The following is a 17,084-nucleotide window of genomic DNA, read 5'->3' as shown; positions in this document are numbered from 1 at the left end:
GCAGCGCGAGGTCCAAATGTGCCATCCTACGATGCTGCTAATAATCTCCCAGACTGGCTGCCTCTCCTGAGATCCTGTGTCAGCCTCTGCCAGGTGCGGCGGAATGCTCTCGAGCGGCCCCCAAGTCCCCTGTGTGATAAGGAACGTGGGGTCTTGCGGACCTGCCTCGAACAACTGATGAAAGCCAGGTGCGGTTTTGCACCAGCAGAACGCGCCCCAAGTGATCAAGCCTAACTCCGGTGCTGCGCGAGTAAGGATCCCAAAGGTCCACCTCCACACTTCCTGGGCGCGAGTGCAGCTCCACAGGCAGTGTTTTGGTGACTCATCGTCCTCATGACAAATCTGACAACGTCCATCCTGACCAACCTGCCGCAACCAGCTCCCCACTGGAAGACCCTTGTGGGCGAGTAGCCAAAGGAAGTAGGAGATCTTCCGCGGCCGCCAGCTCTCCCACAAGGCCTTCCAAAAGGCCTGCAAAAAAAGCCTGGAGATACCCTGAGCATACCAACTGGGCCGCTGGGTGGGTGGACGGCTCTGCATCCTCCCGAGAACTCTCCTGCCCAATGTCGTGCTGTAGGCGAAGAAAGAGGTCGGCCCCTGACCTGTCACAATCTCTGGCCATCTCCACTCTCTTGGGTCCCAATCAAGCTCTAACAAGGCCCACCTATTTTGGAACCCTCCAACTCTAGGCCTACCCAAAGTGCACGGCCTGGGATCAACGTACCATGACCAGAAACACCCTGGGCTAACAGCTCGCACACGGAAGTACAGACACCGCCACTCCTCCCCTGTGCACCAATCGAGGGCTCCCAATAAGTGTGAGAGCGTCCAGGGAGAATCTTCCCGCAGCTACGGGAATGAGCCACTGAAAGCTTATGCTCCTGGAGCAGAAGTATATCCAAGCGCCCAATCACTGCTGGCTGAAGTTCCTGTCTCAAGATGAGCTTCCTAGGACCACGGGTGCCAGAAGAATGAAACCCGTCCACATTCCAGGAGACAAGGTGTAAGCTCATGGTGAGGACTGATAGGCTGCGAATAACTGTCTGCTCGCGGCTGATGTCGATGAAGAAGCCAGCTTCGGAATGGAGGCGCTGAGGCTTTTTAGAGGGTTTGGAGGGGGAGGCGGGGTCGTCCTGCCCGTTCTTCAAAACTTTTAGCAAAGGCGTAAGGCCTTTAGTACCATGGACAAACGCTTTCTCGAGCCAACTCCAGATCTCTGAGGTAGTCATCCCGTAGAAGGCTCGGAGTTTCTGAGGAGTCCAGGCTCTGACATCCTGGGGAAGGGGCCACGACAAGGAGGGCCTGAGAATCACAATCAATCTGAAGCGTTTGGCGGCGCAATGCCACCGCAGGCGCACGTCACCCTCAAACCACTGAGTCTTGAGAAGCTGTCCACCCGACGGGCCTATCCAGCAGCAAACCTGAGCATGCGTCTACTCTCTGAGAGCCTCCCAGACCGAGTCGTCTGTCCAAGTCTCGGTGCCGTCGCTGAGAAATGTGAAAGCAAAGCTAGGGCCATCCCTCGGGGCCAAAACTACGATCTTCCCATCCGCCCCTTTACGAAGCAGGAAGATACTGATGTCGAGACAAGCAGGGAAGGTCCCAAGGTCGGCCACATCCAAGTAGTCCCAGGCGCTAGATCTGTAGAAGTCGCGAGGAAGCTCTCTCTCCTGAAGCTGAGGCCCACCAGAGTCTGCAACTGAGGGGGTCGGGCTAGCAGACAGGGAAGACTGCTCCAGGGGTGGTGTAGATTCGGGGTGTCCTGCCTATGGAGGGGAAGGGGGAGGTGGCTGGGAGGTAGGCAACTCAGACTCCACGGAGGCGACTAGCGGGGGGTGGAGGAGTGGGAGTGGGGGCTGCCCGCGGCTGAGGAACCATCGGTACAGCTGACACTGCAGGAGAGCTGAGAGAGGCGGGGGGAGGAGGATGGGGCTGAGCCTGGGACTGGGGCTGAGAAGGAAGAGGAGGAGGCTGAAGAGGAAGAGGCGGGGGCTGATGCTGCGGGTCGGGAAGAGGGGGGTGCGACTGGGGAAGGGATTGGGACTGAGTGAAAGGGGACTGGGAAGCGAAAGAGAGGGGGACCTGAGGCTGCGGAGGGCGGGCTACCGTCGAAGAAGAAGCTCTCCCAGGACCCTGGGGCGGCTGCCTATCAGGTCTCTGAGGCGCTGCTGCAGGTTGGGTAACCTCTGCCTCCTTGCCTTTTTCGGGAATCTTCTTATTCTTTCCTCTTTTCCTTCTGACCTCAGTCCAACCGCCAGCCATCTCTGGACCGGACTCCGGCTGCCTCTGCTCCTCCTGACGTGGCTGCCCGGAGGGGGCGGAGGGAGAGGGGGCGAGGGGGGCCGAGAGGAACTGGAGAATCGCGGACAAATAGCAGCCAGGTGCCCAAAGCCGTGACACCTCAGGCACTGGCCTAGCTGTCTTGTGACTACCATGCTCTGAGTAATGCTGCCAGCGTCTGTCACGATCTCAATCACTGCAGGGAGAATCGCAGGGTCTGCCACAGCCACACGGACTCGAGGGGCTCCTGCCATAGTAACCGCGTCAGCGAAAGTGTCATGCATAAACCAGCCAAAGTGGGAGCCCAAGTCCCTGACAATCGGCCGCAGCTCAGCAGCAAGGCCTGGAAAAACTAGCGTCATTGGGTGGCGAGGTATGCAGAAACGAGCATCAAAATCCGCTGCACTGAATCCACGGTACCAAGGGACTATCATAATGATCTTTCCATCCACAGATGTGGGGGAACCAGCAATCAGGTTGCTCGCAGCTTTCGCAGTGGAGAGTTTAAGCCAGAAGATGCCCCTTCCCATAAGGGCTACCTCCTCAATGTGGCTGTCCTCTAGCATGAGAGTGGACTGGAGCCAGTCCCTGATGGCTGATCTGGAGGGGGAGTGTCCAATGACTCTGCCATAGACGGAAGTAAGGGCAAAGTCATTGGCAACCTCTTGTACCCGAGACGATTGTTGCTCTGTCAAGATAACGCGGTAGGCATTTGGAGAGAGAGGGTCCGACTGGGCCTCCGGTTCCGGGCAGGGAGCCACCATACCGCCAAGACACTGCGAGACCTTCGATGAAGAAGACGCTGCCACCCAAAAAGGGGGGATAGACGAGGGGGTGGAGCCTGGGTGTGATGAAGAAGGGTGAGGCGATACGAGACGAAACGAGGCGGGTGGGGGAAGCGGAGGCGAAGGCGAGGGCGGAGGCGGAAATGGTGGAGGGCGGAGGCGGGAGTGGAGGCGGGGGTCGAAGGTGAGGGGGAGGGATGGCGGTGGAAGCGAGGGCGGGAGGCAGAGGGGGAGGGGGTGGAGAGCGAGGGTGGGGGCGGAGGTTGGAGGGCGGAGGGGGGGTGAAGAGGCGAGGGCGGGGGACGGATGGGGGAGGAAAGTGAGGGGGCGGGGCGGAAGGGCGGAGGGGCGAGGGGTGGGCGGGTGGAGAGCGAGGCGAGGGGGCGGGGGAGGGCATAGCGAGGGGCGAGGTGAGGCAGAGGAGCGAGGCAGGGGGCGGAGGGCGCAGCGAGGGGCGAGACGGGAGGCGGGGGGGTGAGGCGAGGGGCGGGGTGAGAGGAGAGGCGAGGGTCGAGGGCGGAGAGGCGAGGGGGTGAGGGCGTGGATACGGCCGAGGCGGGAGTGTGCAGGCTAGGGAGGTAGAGGCTGCGGGAGGGAGGGAGGGGGGCTCGCAGGAGCAGTTTTCTAATACGATTTCAAGGTCACTATCATTGCCTCTTCAAGGATGGTTTTTGACCCCTATCCAGTATTCTGTCCTACCCACATCAAATATGCTTGGCAGCCTTCATTCATGAGCCTGTCTAACGTAGGGAGTGGTTGCTCCAGGCACGTAGGCGAGATCAGGGTATACAGCCAGACTCCTCTCAGAGCATGATCATTGAGTTTTTCCAACCAGGCAGCACCGACCAACAGGACTCACGGACTGTGGTCTCTTGGCTATGGCCTTGCGCCATTGTCACTCTTGTGGGTCGTGTCTTCAGTCTGGTGAGCATGGAGGGTCCCCTACTATGATTGTGCCTCAGTTCGTTGGCGAGTCTGTTGTATCTTTGGCTCAGGTCCTCGCATATGTTGTCTAGCAAACCACCATGCCGACAGCCGCCAGTGCTCCATCACAGGTCTTATGCCTCCAAAGCAGCCACACAGCGACGCCCCCTTCTTAGGGTTGCCACCTCTGCAGCTCCCTGCGCTCGGAGAGTTTCTCTCTCTATGTATTGGTGCCATAATGATTATGATTATGATCATGATTATGCATTTTTCTTTTTGTATTCATCATGGGTGTTGATGCCCGCTTGGTGGCTCCCTCCTCAGCTCATTGCATCAGGTTTCTTTTAGTTCCATTGACTCTTTGGTCTTCTGAAGACTTTTAATAATCTCTCTCTCTCTCTCTCTCTCTCTCTCTCTCTCTCTCTCTCACAGCTTTGCAAACAACGGTACAAGGGAAACACTCCAAGTTCACACAACAAATTACGAAAGGGAAGGCTGATATGCTTGCATGGAAAGATGTACTCAAGAAAGACACAACGCCAAAGAAAAGGAAACTGATTTCTGAAACAATTGAGGAAGAGAAACGACGGGACAGCAAGAGTTTGAGGCCTGACGGTAGGTGATAGCCCCATGTCGAATGCCAAAAACCTCTTTGACAAGATGGGAGTAAACCTCACTTGTGAATCAGCCTGGAGAGTGGGTAAAACAGATGCACCAACGAGGCCTTTGGTTGTAAAGCTGCGAACAGCCACAGATAGATCCACCCTTATGAGTACATGGGCAGCACTGAAGGGGACCAAGATCTTTCTAAATGAAGATCCCACAGTCCTACAGCAGAACACAGAAGGGAAGGAATGGTGCGGGTGATGGCTGCAAGACAAAGGGGAAATGGGCAGTTTACAGAGATGGTAGGGTGATCATTTGAGAGAGAGTAGAAAAAGAAGTACGAGATACAGCAGGAGAAGGGGACAGCACATGACGGTGTCTGAACGATGGGGCGAGTATGCAAAACAAATTGAGGATGGCAGTGTGGAATTGTAATGGCACCCTATGGTCCAACCCAGGGGGGGTTGTTGGAGACATACCATAACAGAGATGTGATCTTCTACACTAAGACACATGAGAGCCCAGAGAGAGGGCTACCCACAGTGACAGGATACACATGGGAGTCTGCCCACAGGAGGGAATTGAGGAGGGATAGTGGGGTACGAGGATCCGGAGGTGTGGCTGTTCTTTTCAGTTCACATCTGAGGCCACTCCTTTCTATGATACAAAAGGAGAAGCATGCACGACACATGTGGATTTGGGTCCAGTTACCAGACACACAGCCGACTTTCATTGCAGTTTGTTACTTTCCCCCAGACACATCATCCTATGCACGAGAAGTCACCACTGACGGGCACACCGCACAGCCCATATGAGACTATTCATGATGATATCACGGAGTTCTCCAGACATGGGGACACTCTCCTCCTTGGTGACTTCAATGCACGAACTGGGAACAAACAGGTGGACCTGTTAGATTTCGATGAGGATTCCCTCATAGTACCGGAGATGGATGCGGTAGAGTTGGGGATCGTGAGGCAGTCAGCAAATGCAGATGCACCAGTGACAGCATATGGGAGACATTTACTTGAGCTGGGGGCTATACATGACTTGATCATATATAGCGGTCTCCGAAAATGGCCATCATCTAGCGGACTCACCTGTTTCCCACATGGAGGGAGTAGTACGGTAGACTACCTGCTCGGTCCATTGGCACTGGCCCCACGGATACATGATTTTATTGTGCCGCCCCCCCCCCAATTGGAGCTGACCACTCATATCTCACTTTTTGTATATCAGTCACCACGCCAGCCATGAGTAGGGTCCCCCCACCACCCACTCGTGTTCAAATCCATTTTGACTGTGCTCTTGACCCGGTGTACGTGAGCCACCTGGCTTCTGAGCTTCCAGTACTACTTGGTGATGGGATGGACCTCGCACATGCATCAGAAACTCTTATATCGGTGATACAGGATGTTGCCACAGATCCTTTCCCACGACACGATCTGCATGTGTTTCAAATGGAAAGATGCCCAAAATCCATGGTTTGATGATGAGTGCAGAAACATGAGAGCCCACCTTACACGTGAGATAGCACTGGGACATTTGACTACGCCAGAGGCACACCGGATCTCACGCCGAGTGACACGGCGTAAGAAGTGGGCTTTCCTTATTCACAGGATGGATGAGGTGATCAATTCTTTTCGCGGAGGAGATCCTACCACGGGAGGGGGACTCCTATTAGAAGGGAAGTCACCCATTCCCATCACACATCCCGCAATCTGTCACACATATGCTTGCTCTCTGTATGATGTCCCAGGTCAAGCACCACCTGATATGTCCTCTATGCCCAGAGCCACCACATGTCCCCTGTTTACTTCGCAGAATGTACAAGCTGCCCTTCTTCTGCTTCATAACCGACGATCACCAGATCATGAGGGACTACGCATTGAGCATTTTGCGCATGGGCAAGAGGTCCTGACCCTGATATTAGCACAATTGTTCAATCATGCCATATGCCATGGCTTCCCACCTACCTGGAGCACCACCACCATAGTACCGATACGCAAGGCAGGTGATCCCATGGACACTTGGAACTACCGTACTCTTATGATTGGCCACACTTTGGCTAAGATATATGGATCGGTCCTAGAGAGGGAGATCAGCAGCCACACAAAGGGTCATGGACAACGGGCACTTGGGCAGGCAGGATTTCGGAGACAACACTTGAAACCTAGAAGGCAATCTTCCCTGTCACTCAGTTCTCAACGAACAGCTATGTTTTACATTTCTTTGTGGGAAACGTCATATAACAGTAGACACTCTCTTTTCACTTACACTCTCATTCTCTCTCTTTCTCTTCTCTCACTCTACACAGTCCTAGAGCCCAAGACAAGAGTCAAGCTGGACCCACCCGAAGGACTTTATTACTTGAAGAGAGAATTCTGAGTACACAGTTCAGCGTAGAGCTGCTTCTACCAAAATTCAAAACGTGAAGGAAAATACATGAGCTCTTAGGCTCTCTTTCTTGGCAACAAGCCACTTGTCAAATTCTACATTACTTTCCTAATTACATGCCACTAAGGGCAACTGTGGAGTCTTCGAAGCACTTGGTCACGCGAACCGCCTCCTAGATGCTTGTTAGGCTCCATGGTGCTTGGAAAAAATAACCCTTCCTAGTACCTGCAACAATTAATTAAAGCACACCACCATGGCACTCATTAATTGTTAGCGCTTTGCATGCAAATAATACACTGTGGACTAATTCTAGTCACGGTGGGCGTCCCAACTGAACACATGTGCACACATAACAAATATATAAATATATTTGTTCTCTGGTTGACCGAAGCCAACGCTCTTGATCATAATTAAGGGGCTTTGACCAAGGGTCAAGGCGTCTTAATTATAGTCAAGTCTCTCCAACCAAAGTTGGCACATCTTGGTTAACCACAGTTAACCTTCTTGGTATAAACCAAGTCTTCCTGACCGAAATCAGGCTTACTTGACCGAAGTCAAGTATCTTTGACCGTAGTCAATTCTTTGACCAATAGAAAAACTCTTTTGACCATAATTAACCCAAATGGAAAACTCTTTAATTATGATCAAATAAATGGTCAACTATACTTTGACTTAGTATATTTACATTGTGGTGACATCACTCCACCTTGGATCACATTTTCACCCGAAGGGCTATTATTGAGGAGGCGAAGTTGAGGCGTCAGCATGTCTACACTTGCTTGGCAGATTTTCGAAAGGCATTTGATATTGTCCCACACTCTCGCCTAATCAGGAGGCTACAGGAGTTACGGCACCCAGATATCATGATTCGGAGGGTCATGAGTCTATATGGGTCTGTCAAAGGGAGGATACGTGCCCCAGGAGACTTATTAGACTGGACTAAGAGCACCATCGAAGTTAAGCAAGGCTGTCCCCTCCCCTATCACCGACTCTCTTCAAGCTCTATATTGACGAGATCACTTCTTTGTCGATCAACTAGGCAAAGAGGGTTCGCTCCTAGCTGACCTGATGGTGCAGATATTGTTGTATGCTGATGACATAGTACTCATATCATCCTCAGCAAGAGGGCTGCAGAAACATCTAGAGGCTCTGGAGGTGTTCTGCAGGGAGAGAGACTGGTAGACAACGTAGGATTGCATCCACAGGGAGTTGGCAGCACTCTTCTAATTTCATGATGTCGCTCCTTCACTCTTGACGAGGGGGGGATGACAATGGCATTGGAGCACACACTTTGTATTATGATGATGTTGGGGTTAGTGTGAACACGGTTCACTCCGAACCGGTTCCACCCAAGTGTCTATCCTAATATATTCTTGAGGGTTGTGGTGTGCCCTCGCTTCTCAATTCACACCCACCACTCTTGTGGTCTTGGTCTTGCTCTCCTTGACTCGCTTTCGCTTCAACTGGTATCAGAGCTTTGGCTCATCATCTCTATCCTGCGTCCTCACCCTCAGCCCAGAAGTTCCCCGTCTGCTTCCCGTATCAGACTGGTGGCTTCGTCCGTACAGTGTCAAGGCCCGTACAGCGTCAAGGTCCGTACGTTCCGTACAACGTGCACGATGAGGAAGTTCTAATACGGACGCTACAACGTCAAGGTCCGTACGTTCCGTACAGCGTGCACGACGAGGAAGTTCTTGATACGGACGCGTTTTATTATGACTGCCCTACGCATTCTTTTTTTTTCGTTGGGTCGCGTTCCACTGCTGTTCTACGCCCTTCGTGGGTCGTGACCTCGCTAATCTCATGCGTGGGAACATCCTTCTTCGAGGTATTTAAGACGTGGTTCGCCGGTACACTTGACATTTGTCAAGTGGGCAATTGGATTGTGTGACATTTGGTCACATTGGGCAGAAATTTGAGGATTTGGTGCACATTGTGGTGCATTCTCGGAAATTGCAGAAATTGCATGCAAGAAATTTGGGGCTTTTGACGCTAGAGTGCTTGTACACACTTGTGGATGCCTATTCGACGAAATTTCTCTTCAATAGACGCCAAAACAAGGGGCTTTTGCTCAAATTGGTGTCATTGGCTGTTGTAGACAGTTTTGGAAGGGGATTCACACGTCAATGTGTCAAATGCATTGACAAAAGAGGAGATTTTGCAATCAGGTCAGTTTTGGGTAAATGCTTCTTGTTGTGGACAGCGCATTTGTACACTCTTGGAGAGTGTGAAAACTCAGTTCAGTTCTGAGTTTAGCCTTGTGACAGTGTTCATATGCCTATTTCAGGTGGGAGAGTTTGCCCAAACACCTGCTAAACAATCTGGGATATTTGTGTCACTTGACCATTCATTCTACAGTGACATTTGGTCACTTGTCAAGGCTCGGGGACCTTTGTGACAGTTTTTGTACAAGTGCAGGCCAATTTTGGAAGAGATTTGAGGACTTTTAGAGTTTTTTCTTTTACTGTTTTTTTTTACAGTTTTGGAGAGTGGACAACATTGCATTTAGTCACAGCACGTGACTTTGAGGCTCTCTGTGCCTTAGGTGTATTTATTTGCTTCTATTTGGGCTTATCATCATGTCTGCAAGCAACGAAGGCAACTATTGGAACATCGAGAAGTTGGAGGGGAATGCAAATTTCTCTTATTGGAAGAAGCAAATATACAATGTGTTGGTCCAGAAAGATCAAAATATGCCTATGAAGTATAAAGGGATCAAGCCCGATGAAGTTAGTGACCTTCAGTGGGAAACCGTGAATGAGAAGGCCAAGAGTACCATTCTTTTGACCATCTCTAAGAAGATCTACTTCAATGTAGAGAATGAAGCCACCGCTACAGCATATGGAAAAAACTTGAGTCCCTTTTCGAGAGTCAGAGTGCAGCTAGTAAAGTGTTTTGGTTGAAGAGGCTCATGAAACTAAGCATGAAAGAGGGGACATCCCTCTCACTTCACCTCAATGAGTTTCACTCTATATTCAGCCAACTCACAAATCAGAAAATGAATTTTAATGATGAGGTCAAGGCCATTTTTCTCTTGAGTACCCTCCTTGACAGTTGGGATACTTTTGCTACAGCCATAAGCAATTCAGCCCCTGCCTTCACAGGATTGTCATGCCAAGATGTGGAAAGCGCTCTTCTGCAGGAAGAGGTGAGGCGTAAGAATAGCAATGAAAATAAGAATGCAAGTGCATTGGCTGTGGGCAGAGGTAGGCAGCAAAATAGAGGGGAAAACCAAAATAAAGGGAAATCTCGCAGTCAGTCCCGTCCTAGGAAGGACCTTGAATGCCACTACTGCCATAAGAAGGGGCATATTAAAAGGGACTGTTTTCAGCTGAAAAACAAAGGCAAGGATAAGGAAAGAAAAGAAGAGGACAAAGATGCGAAAAGAGATGCCAAAGACACCAAGGGCAAGGCTAAACTTCAGGAGCTCAATGCAGTGATTAGCAGTGATGAAGATAATGATGATATCATACTTGTTGCCTCCTCTAGTGATAGTTCTTTTCTTGTGGCCAATGATGGCTCGTATGCACAGGATTGGCTATTAGACTCAGGTGCATCCTATCATGTTACTCCTCATGAGCAGTGGTTTGCTTCGTATGATGCAGGGAAGAAAGGATGCGTGAAACTTGGGAATGATTATGCCTGTGACGTTGTTGGCATTGGGGATGTGCACCTAAAATTCCCAAATGGTTTTGAATTTGTATTGCACAATGTGAGACATGTGCCACAGCTCAGGAAGAGCTTGATATCCACTGGGCAGCTTGATGATGCAGGGTATCTCACCCAATTTGGTCATTCTATGTGGAAGGTGCTTAAGGGAAATATGGTTGTGGCCAAGGGCTGCAAATCAGGCACCTTGTATCCATTGTATGTTGAGGGTGTTGATGCTAATGTAATCCATGTGACCGAGCAGCCACACACTTCATTGTGGCATAGCCGGTTGGGCCATATAAGCCAGAAAGGAATGAAAGTATTGTCTTCTTTGGGTTACTTGCCGAGACTTAATTTTTCTGATTTTTCAGCATGTGATCATTGTATTTATGGCAAACATAAGCAATCAGCCCATAAAAAGGCTGGAAATGTTAAGCAAGAAGTCCTAACTTTGGTACATAGAGATGTATGTGAAATGCCCAACCTTTCTTTGGGCAGTGCCAAGTATTTTGTCACTTTTATTGATGATGCCTCCAGGAAGATATGGGTCTATCCCATTAAGCATAAGAGTGATGTGTTCAAAGTCTTCAAGACTTCATTGGCACTTGTTGAGAATCAGACAGGAAAGAAGCTTAAATGCCTCAGGTCTGATAATGGAGGGGAATACCTCTCAAGGGAATTTACTACATTTTGTGATGAGAAGGGGATAAAGAGGGAGTTGCCCGCTCCCTACAATCCTCCACAAAATGGCATGGCTGAAAGGGCAAATAGGACCATTCAAGAGAGGACTCTTAGCATGCTCTCACAAGCAAGATTGACCCATGGTTTTTGGGCAGAAGCTGTTAAGACAGCAGTACATCTCATCAATAGGTCACCCAACAGGGCCTTGGATTTGAAGGTACCTGAGGAGGTGTGGTCAAGAAAGCCACCCTCTTACAAACATCTCAGGGTGTTTGGCTGCCAGGCCTTTATGCATGTCAGAAGGGAAATACGCAGCAAATTAGACCCAAAGTCACGCAAGTGTATCTTTCTTGGGTATGGTGACAATGGAGAGATGGGTTACAGGTTGTGGGACCCTGAATCTCACAAGATTGTGAGGAGCAATGATGTGATTTTTCGAGAAGATAGGATGCAAAAACAGCCTATCAATACCATTGGAGTGAGAAGAGTCATTTGTGAGGAGGAAGGACCTCCAAGACAACCACAAAATGCCAATCAAAATGCTGTCCAAAAAGGTCAAAATCAGCAGCCACCTCCGGCTTTTAATGCTCCATATTATCCTCCACAAGAAGAGCCACAAATGCAGCCTGAGATTCAGCGAGATGTGCTTCCAGAGCAGGCTGTACAGCCCCAAAATATGCAGGAACAGCAAGCAAATCAGCCACCTAATCAAGATGGTTGGGTTAGGCGGAGCACCAGGGTGTCCCGGATGCCTGACAGGTTTGTTCCAAGGGTGAATGCACTTGATGATTACATCATGGTGACAGATTGTGGTGAACCCTCGTGCTTTAAAGAACCATGAAGAGGGAGGACGCAAAGAATTGGCAGAAAGCCATGGTTTCAGAGATGCAATCTCTTGAGAAGAATCAGACATGGAATCTAATGCAGTTGCCTGCAGACCAGAAAAGTCCTACCATGCAAGTGGGTTTATAGGTTGAAGATCACTCCAGGGGATGCTAAGCCCAAGTACAAAGCAAGATTAGTTGCTAAGGGGTTCAAGCAGGAAAAGGGAGTTCATTTTGATGAAATCTTTTCTCCTATAGTCAAGATGACTACATTGAGGACTGTTTTAGCTTTGGTTGCTTGTCAGGACATGGATCTTGTCCAAATGGACGTGAAGACAGCCTTCCTTCATGGAGACCTTCACAAGGATATTTATATACAGCAACCAGAGGGATATCAAGTCAAGGGAAAAGAAGGACTTGTATGCAAATTGCAGAAGAGTCTTTATGGGCTCAAGCAGGCACCCAGAGAGTGGTATCACAAGTTTGATGCTTTCATGAAAGCACAAGGATTCAGACGGTCTGATCATGACCATTGTCTCTACACTAAGAAGGCAAGAGATGGTAGTCTTCTTATACTCATTCTTTATGTGGATGATATGCTTATTGCTAGGAAGTCATCTATTGATATGAATGCTTTGAAGGCAAAACTGCACAAAACCTTCGACATGAAGGATCTTGGTGATGCAAATCACATTCTTGGTATGCAAATTGTGAGGAACAGGTCAAAGTGTTTACTCTATCTTTCTCAAAAAGAGAACATTGGCAAAGTCCTAGAGAGGTTCAATATGGATAAGGGGAAGGCTTTGAGCACACCCTTGCCACCATATTTGAAACTCAGCCAAAAGGACAGCCCTTAGTCAAATGATGAAAGGGCTCAGATGGCCAACGTTCCTTATGCTTCTGCATGTGGCAGTCTGATGTATGCCATGGTTGCTACTAGACCAGATATTGCTTTTGCAGTAAGAGTAGTCAGTAGATATATGGCTAACCCCGGTAAGAGGCATTGGGAGGCAATTAAGGGTATATTGAGATACCTTAAGGGGTCTCAAGATGTGTGCATATGTTTTGGCAAGCAAGATGCAAAAGTGCATGGATACACACATTCAGATTATGCAGGGCATGCAGACAACCGTAAGTCCACCACGGGCTACGTGTTTACTTTCACAGGTGGTGCTATTTCGTGGATATCCAGGTTACAGAGATGCACAGCATTGTCTACCACGGAGGCAAAGTATATTGCAGAAACTGAGGCTTGCAAGGAGGCCATATGGCTTTCACATCTGATGGGAGACTTGGGTTTTCCAGGGGATATTCCTTCTTTGCATTGCGATAGCCAGAGTGCTATTATGTTGGCAAAGAATCCGGTCTTTTATCAGAAGACCAAGCACATTGATGTCAAGTACCACTTTATTCGTGAGGTATTGCATGACAAGTTGTTAGAACTTGTCAAAATCCAAACTGATGATAACCCTGCGGATCTTTTCACCAAGATCTTACCAACAGAGCGGTTTGCACATTGCAGGGCACTGATGGGTGTTGGATAGGCCATATCTCATGTTTTGGCCTTGTACATTCTATATGTACTTGCTGTAATTTCTGATTTTTTGAGGCACATTGCCTTCAGGTGGGAGGTTGTTGGGGTTAAGGCCCTATGCCACCTCATGTACACCTTTTTGTTACAGGTTACAGTGTAAACACGGTTCACTCCGAACCGGTTCCACCCAAGTGTCTATCCTAATATATTCTTGAGGATTGTGGTGTGCCCTCGCTTCTCGATTCACACCCACCACTCTTGTGGTCTTGGTCTTGCTCTCCTCCACTCGCTTTCGCTTCAGATGACAGTCACTCTAATGTTGATGTTGATGATAATGATGATGTAGATGACTACTACTTTGATATGACTATGTAGGTAATAGTTTTTGCTTTTGTATGGGTGTGGATGCTCATGGTTGTATCAAGTTTCTCACAGTCTCATAGACCCATCAGTCTTCCGAAGACTTTAATAAACTCTCTCTCTCTCTCTCTCTCTCTCTCTCTCTCTATATATATATATATATATATATATATTTTTTTTTTAAATTTATTTTTTACACACACATGTATGTGTGCACATGCGCATATGTGAGCACGTGCACGCATGCACACACTCCTTTCCGGACCTTTTAAGCATGGATGAAAACACTTTCTTTATCTACCAACTTTCCAAAATATGTATACAATTGCTGAGTCTAAACACACACAGAAGAATCAACATAAAATTCCAGTTGGTAACATCACTAGTGGAGTTTAATTGGCTTTTTCGATTTAGCATGCATGTTGAAGTATCACCTCTCCTCTTTCTCTTCCATCTGTGCCTTCCAGGTCCATAACAAGTGTCTGTGGATGAATATCCACTGCCTTTGCAAGCCAAATTCCTTGTGTGGTCTGGCTTCTGTTTTTCATTTCCAAAGTAATAGTAAGTGTCCTCAAATAAGGACACCAACATGAAACCATCTAATCAAGAGAATGTAATGCAAAATCAATTAGTAAAAGCAAAATGAAATATACCTTCCTCTAAATGCATCCATCTCTCTAAACTTTGTGCCAAATAAATAATTCAGTAATGTACTTTTACCTGTCAACATAACCCAAACAAACATTCATTAAAATAAGCTTCCGTATCAAAATGGCAATACATCCATGCTCTCTCCTTAACAGCGAACAACAAAATGATTACCAAAGAGATCTTGTTCACACTCATAAGAAAATCCAAAAACTGCATGCATGCATTGAAAGGATTAAAAATGTGGCACCCAAGTACTTCAAGGCATCTTATTAACACTATCTCAAAGTTCTAAAAATAATGTATTCAACAAGCATGTACCATGCACAAGGTTATAATAATGCCACTTAGCATGGGAGCCCATTCCTTCCACAATGGAGCTTCCTTATAAGAAAGCATTCTAAGAAGCTAAGTTATGTGTATACAGACACGTTTGGATTAGTGACATCCACGTGAATCAAGTAATTATTAGCACACTCAAAAGGCTTACAAAAAAACATTATTCAACAAGTATTCATCGCACACAAACCATGCAAAGTAACATAGCAGCGCAATTTGTCTCGCAAGGGAGGTCATTTCCATAGGTCCTCCCTCTTACATAAAGTGCAATAATTACAGGCCGTTGTTCGAGAACGTGGACTTAGGAAGCAAGCACATATGCTGACTCCAAAACTTGCAAATTTGCATAAAATTCACACAAGTCTGACAAGAATTCAGCAGTAGTGTGAATTTCGTAGGCAGCTGCAGGTAGTGGTTCTAAACGAAGTAAAAATCTGATGTGTACTTCTAGCGCGCACCCACAGGTTTCTATTTGCAGAAGTATACAAAAGTACATGGTCATGCAGCCTGCAATTCATTCACAGAGCCTCAGATATTCAGCAAGATTATTGTTCCTGAAAAAAAGTAAATCTTTTTCAAACAAATTTTGCAGAAATAACAACAAAAATACAAGAAGTCATTTTTTGTGGTTTTGTAAGTGGACCGAGGAGATCTAAAATAAGTTGCACAACCTCATTTTAAGCTGTAAAGCTCAGAACTTGCATGTACTCCTCCAAGAAGAAGAACTTGCATTCTGAAAAATGTTCGTCTTTCAAGAAAAGTAGAAGCCAATAAAACCCTGATTTTCAGTGTTAAAGTTTGCTGGACAGCTTGGATATCAAGCTACAATGCATCATTTCTTAGATTTGAGGATCAACTCTCTGTCTCTACGATCCACTCTCACTCTGTATCAACGATCCCAACAAAAAAAGCTTCCTGCTACTTCTTGCAAAAATCAACTTTAATACTAAATCCAGCATGCTACTTCTAGAAGGAAACTTTGAACTTTAGGATCCAGGTGCGACAGCATCAATATTTCGCATCAAAGGAGAGTCCTACCATTCGCTAGCTTCATAATTCTCATGAAAGAAGGTGTAGATAAGCATAAGGTTGTTACTTGCTATATGCCAACTCCCTCTTCAATTTCCATCCAAGGCTATGGACACAATACAAAAGAGATAGATCCCACCAGAGTGTGGTCCTTTGATCTTACCACAAGGTACTTCTACTACCGGCCGGATATCTCTAGAACACTGAGCCCACGTGCTCCACCTCGAGCATAGTAAACTCTCCGTCCAGAAGATCTCTCCACCTTGCTGTCTGCAAACCAGCCTAGGTGGGCTGCCAATGAGTGTACTAAGTCTGCAGTCCTGCTGCCTTAGTTCACCTCCAGGTTGAGGCCTGCCTTATTTCACCTCCAGGTTGAGGCCCAACTGTGGCTACTGGTGCTGCTGCTTTCTGTTCCTCAAAAGGCTGCTCCAAAGATTATGTATGAGGGCACAAGGCCCTCCCTTTTATAGGGGCTGAGCCCTTTAAAAATGGCCGACCAGTAGGGGTATTTGTACCGACTCCCCCTAGCCGACTTATGCACACTGAGCAGCCCTAACCAACGGACCCTTAGGTTGGCTTGGTTGGCTGCCCCTCTTGCCCTATATAAGGACCCTTTGCTGGGCCTCTTGAACTGCTGCCAGGCCCCAAGGGCAGTCCCACCCTCTGCTCCCATGGCAGCCATGCTGCTGCTCATGTGGCATTCTCTCAGTTCCCAGGTTCAACCCCCATGCTCTCCTCAAATGGGGGCTTACAGATGGGGAGGTGACCTTTCCAACACCCCCTCTCACCGACACATCTCGACCCAATGCCAACACGTCGATGCAGATGCTCCAGTAACTCCCTGGTTGTAGTCCTCTAGAACATTTCAATGTCGAAATCTTTTATTGGATTTTCATGCGATGGCTCCTGCTCCACCAGGTCCGCTTCCGCACACCATCCTGGTACACACGTCCATCTCTGGTAGCACCTCCTTGCACCACCACCTTCAGTCACGTTCCTGTCTTCTAACTCGAGCAATCCAAACGC

At 48.3% G+C, this 17,084-nt stretch overlaps 1 protein-coding gene across 1 annotated transcript in view; it reads right to left on the bottom strand.

The window, feature by feature from the left end:
* The window catches only part of LOC147901330 (protein ROOT HAIR DEFECTIVE 3-like), a 78,814-nt gene that overhangs the window by 53,411 nt on the left and 8,319 nt on the right, over positions 1-17,084 (bottom strand). The window contains exons 3-4 of the mRNA XM_087375381.1: positions 14,696-14,762; positions 14,477-14,579 (exon numbers count right to left, since the gene is read on the bottom strand). Coding sequence (XP_087231507.1) covers positions 14,477-14,579; positions 14,696-14,762 — 170 coding nt within the window. The remainder of the gene's footprint in view (positions 1-14,476; positions 14,580-14,695; positions 14,763-17,084) is intronic.

Source organism: Dipteris shenzhenensis, chromosome 6 (genome assembly GCF_047967505.1).
Source record: "Dipteris shenzhenensis isolate YYH24624 ecotype China chromosome 6, Dip_SZ_1.0, whole genome shotgun sequence".
In the NCBI taxonomy this organism is placed as follows: Eukaryota; Viridiplantae; Streptophyta; class Polypodiopsida; order Gleicheniales; family Dipteridaceae; genus Dipteris; species Dipteris shenzhenensis.
Note: the sequence above shows the minus strand (reverse complement) of the source record. Positions and strands in the feature narration are given on the sequence as shown.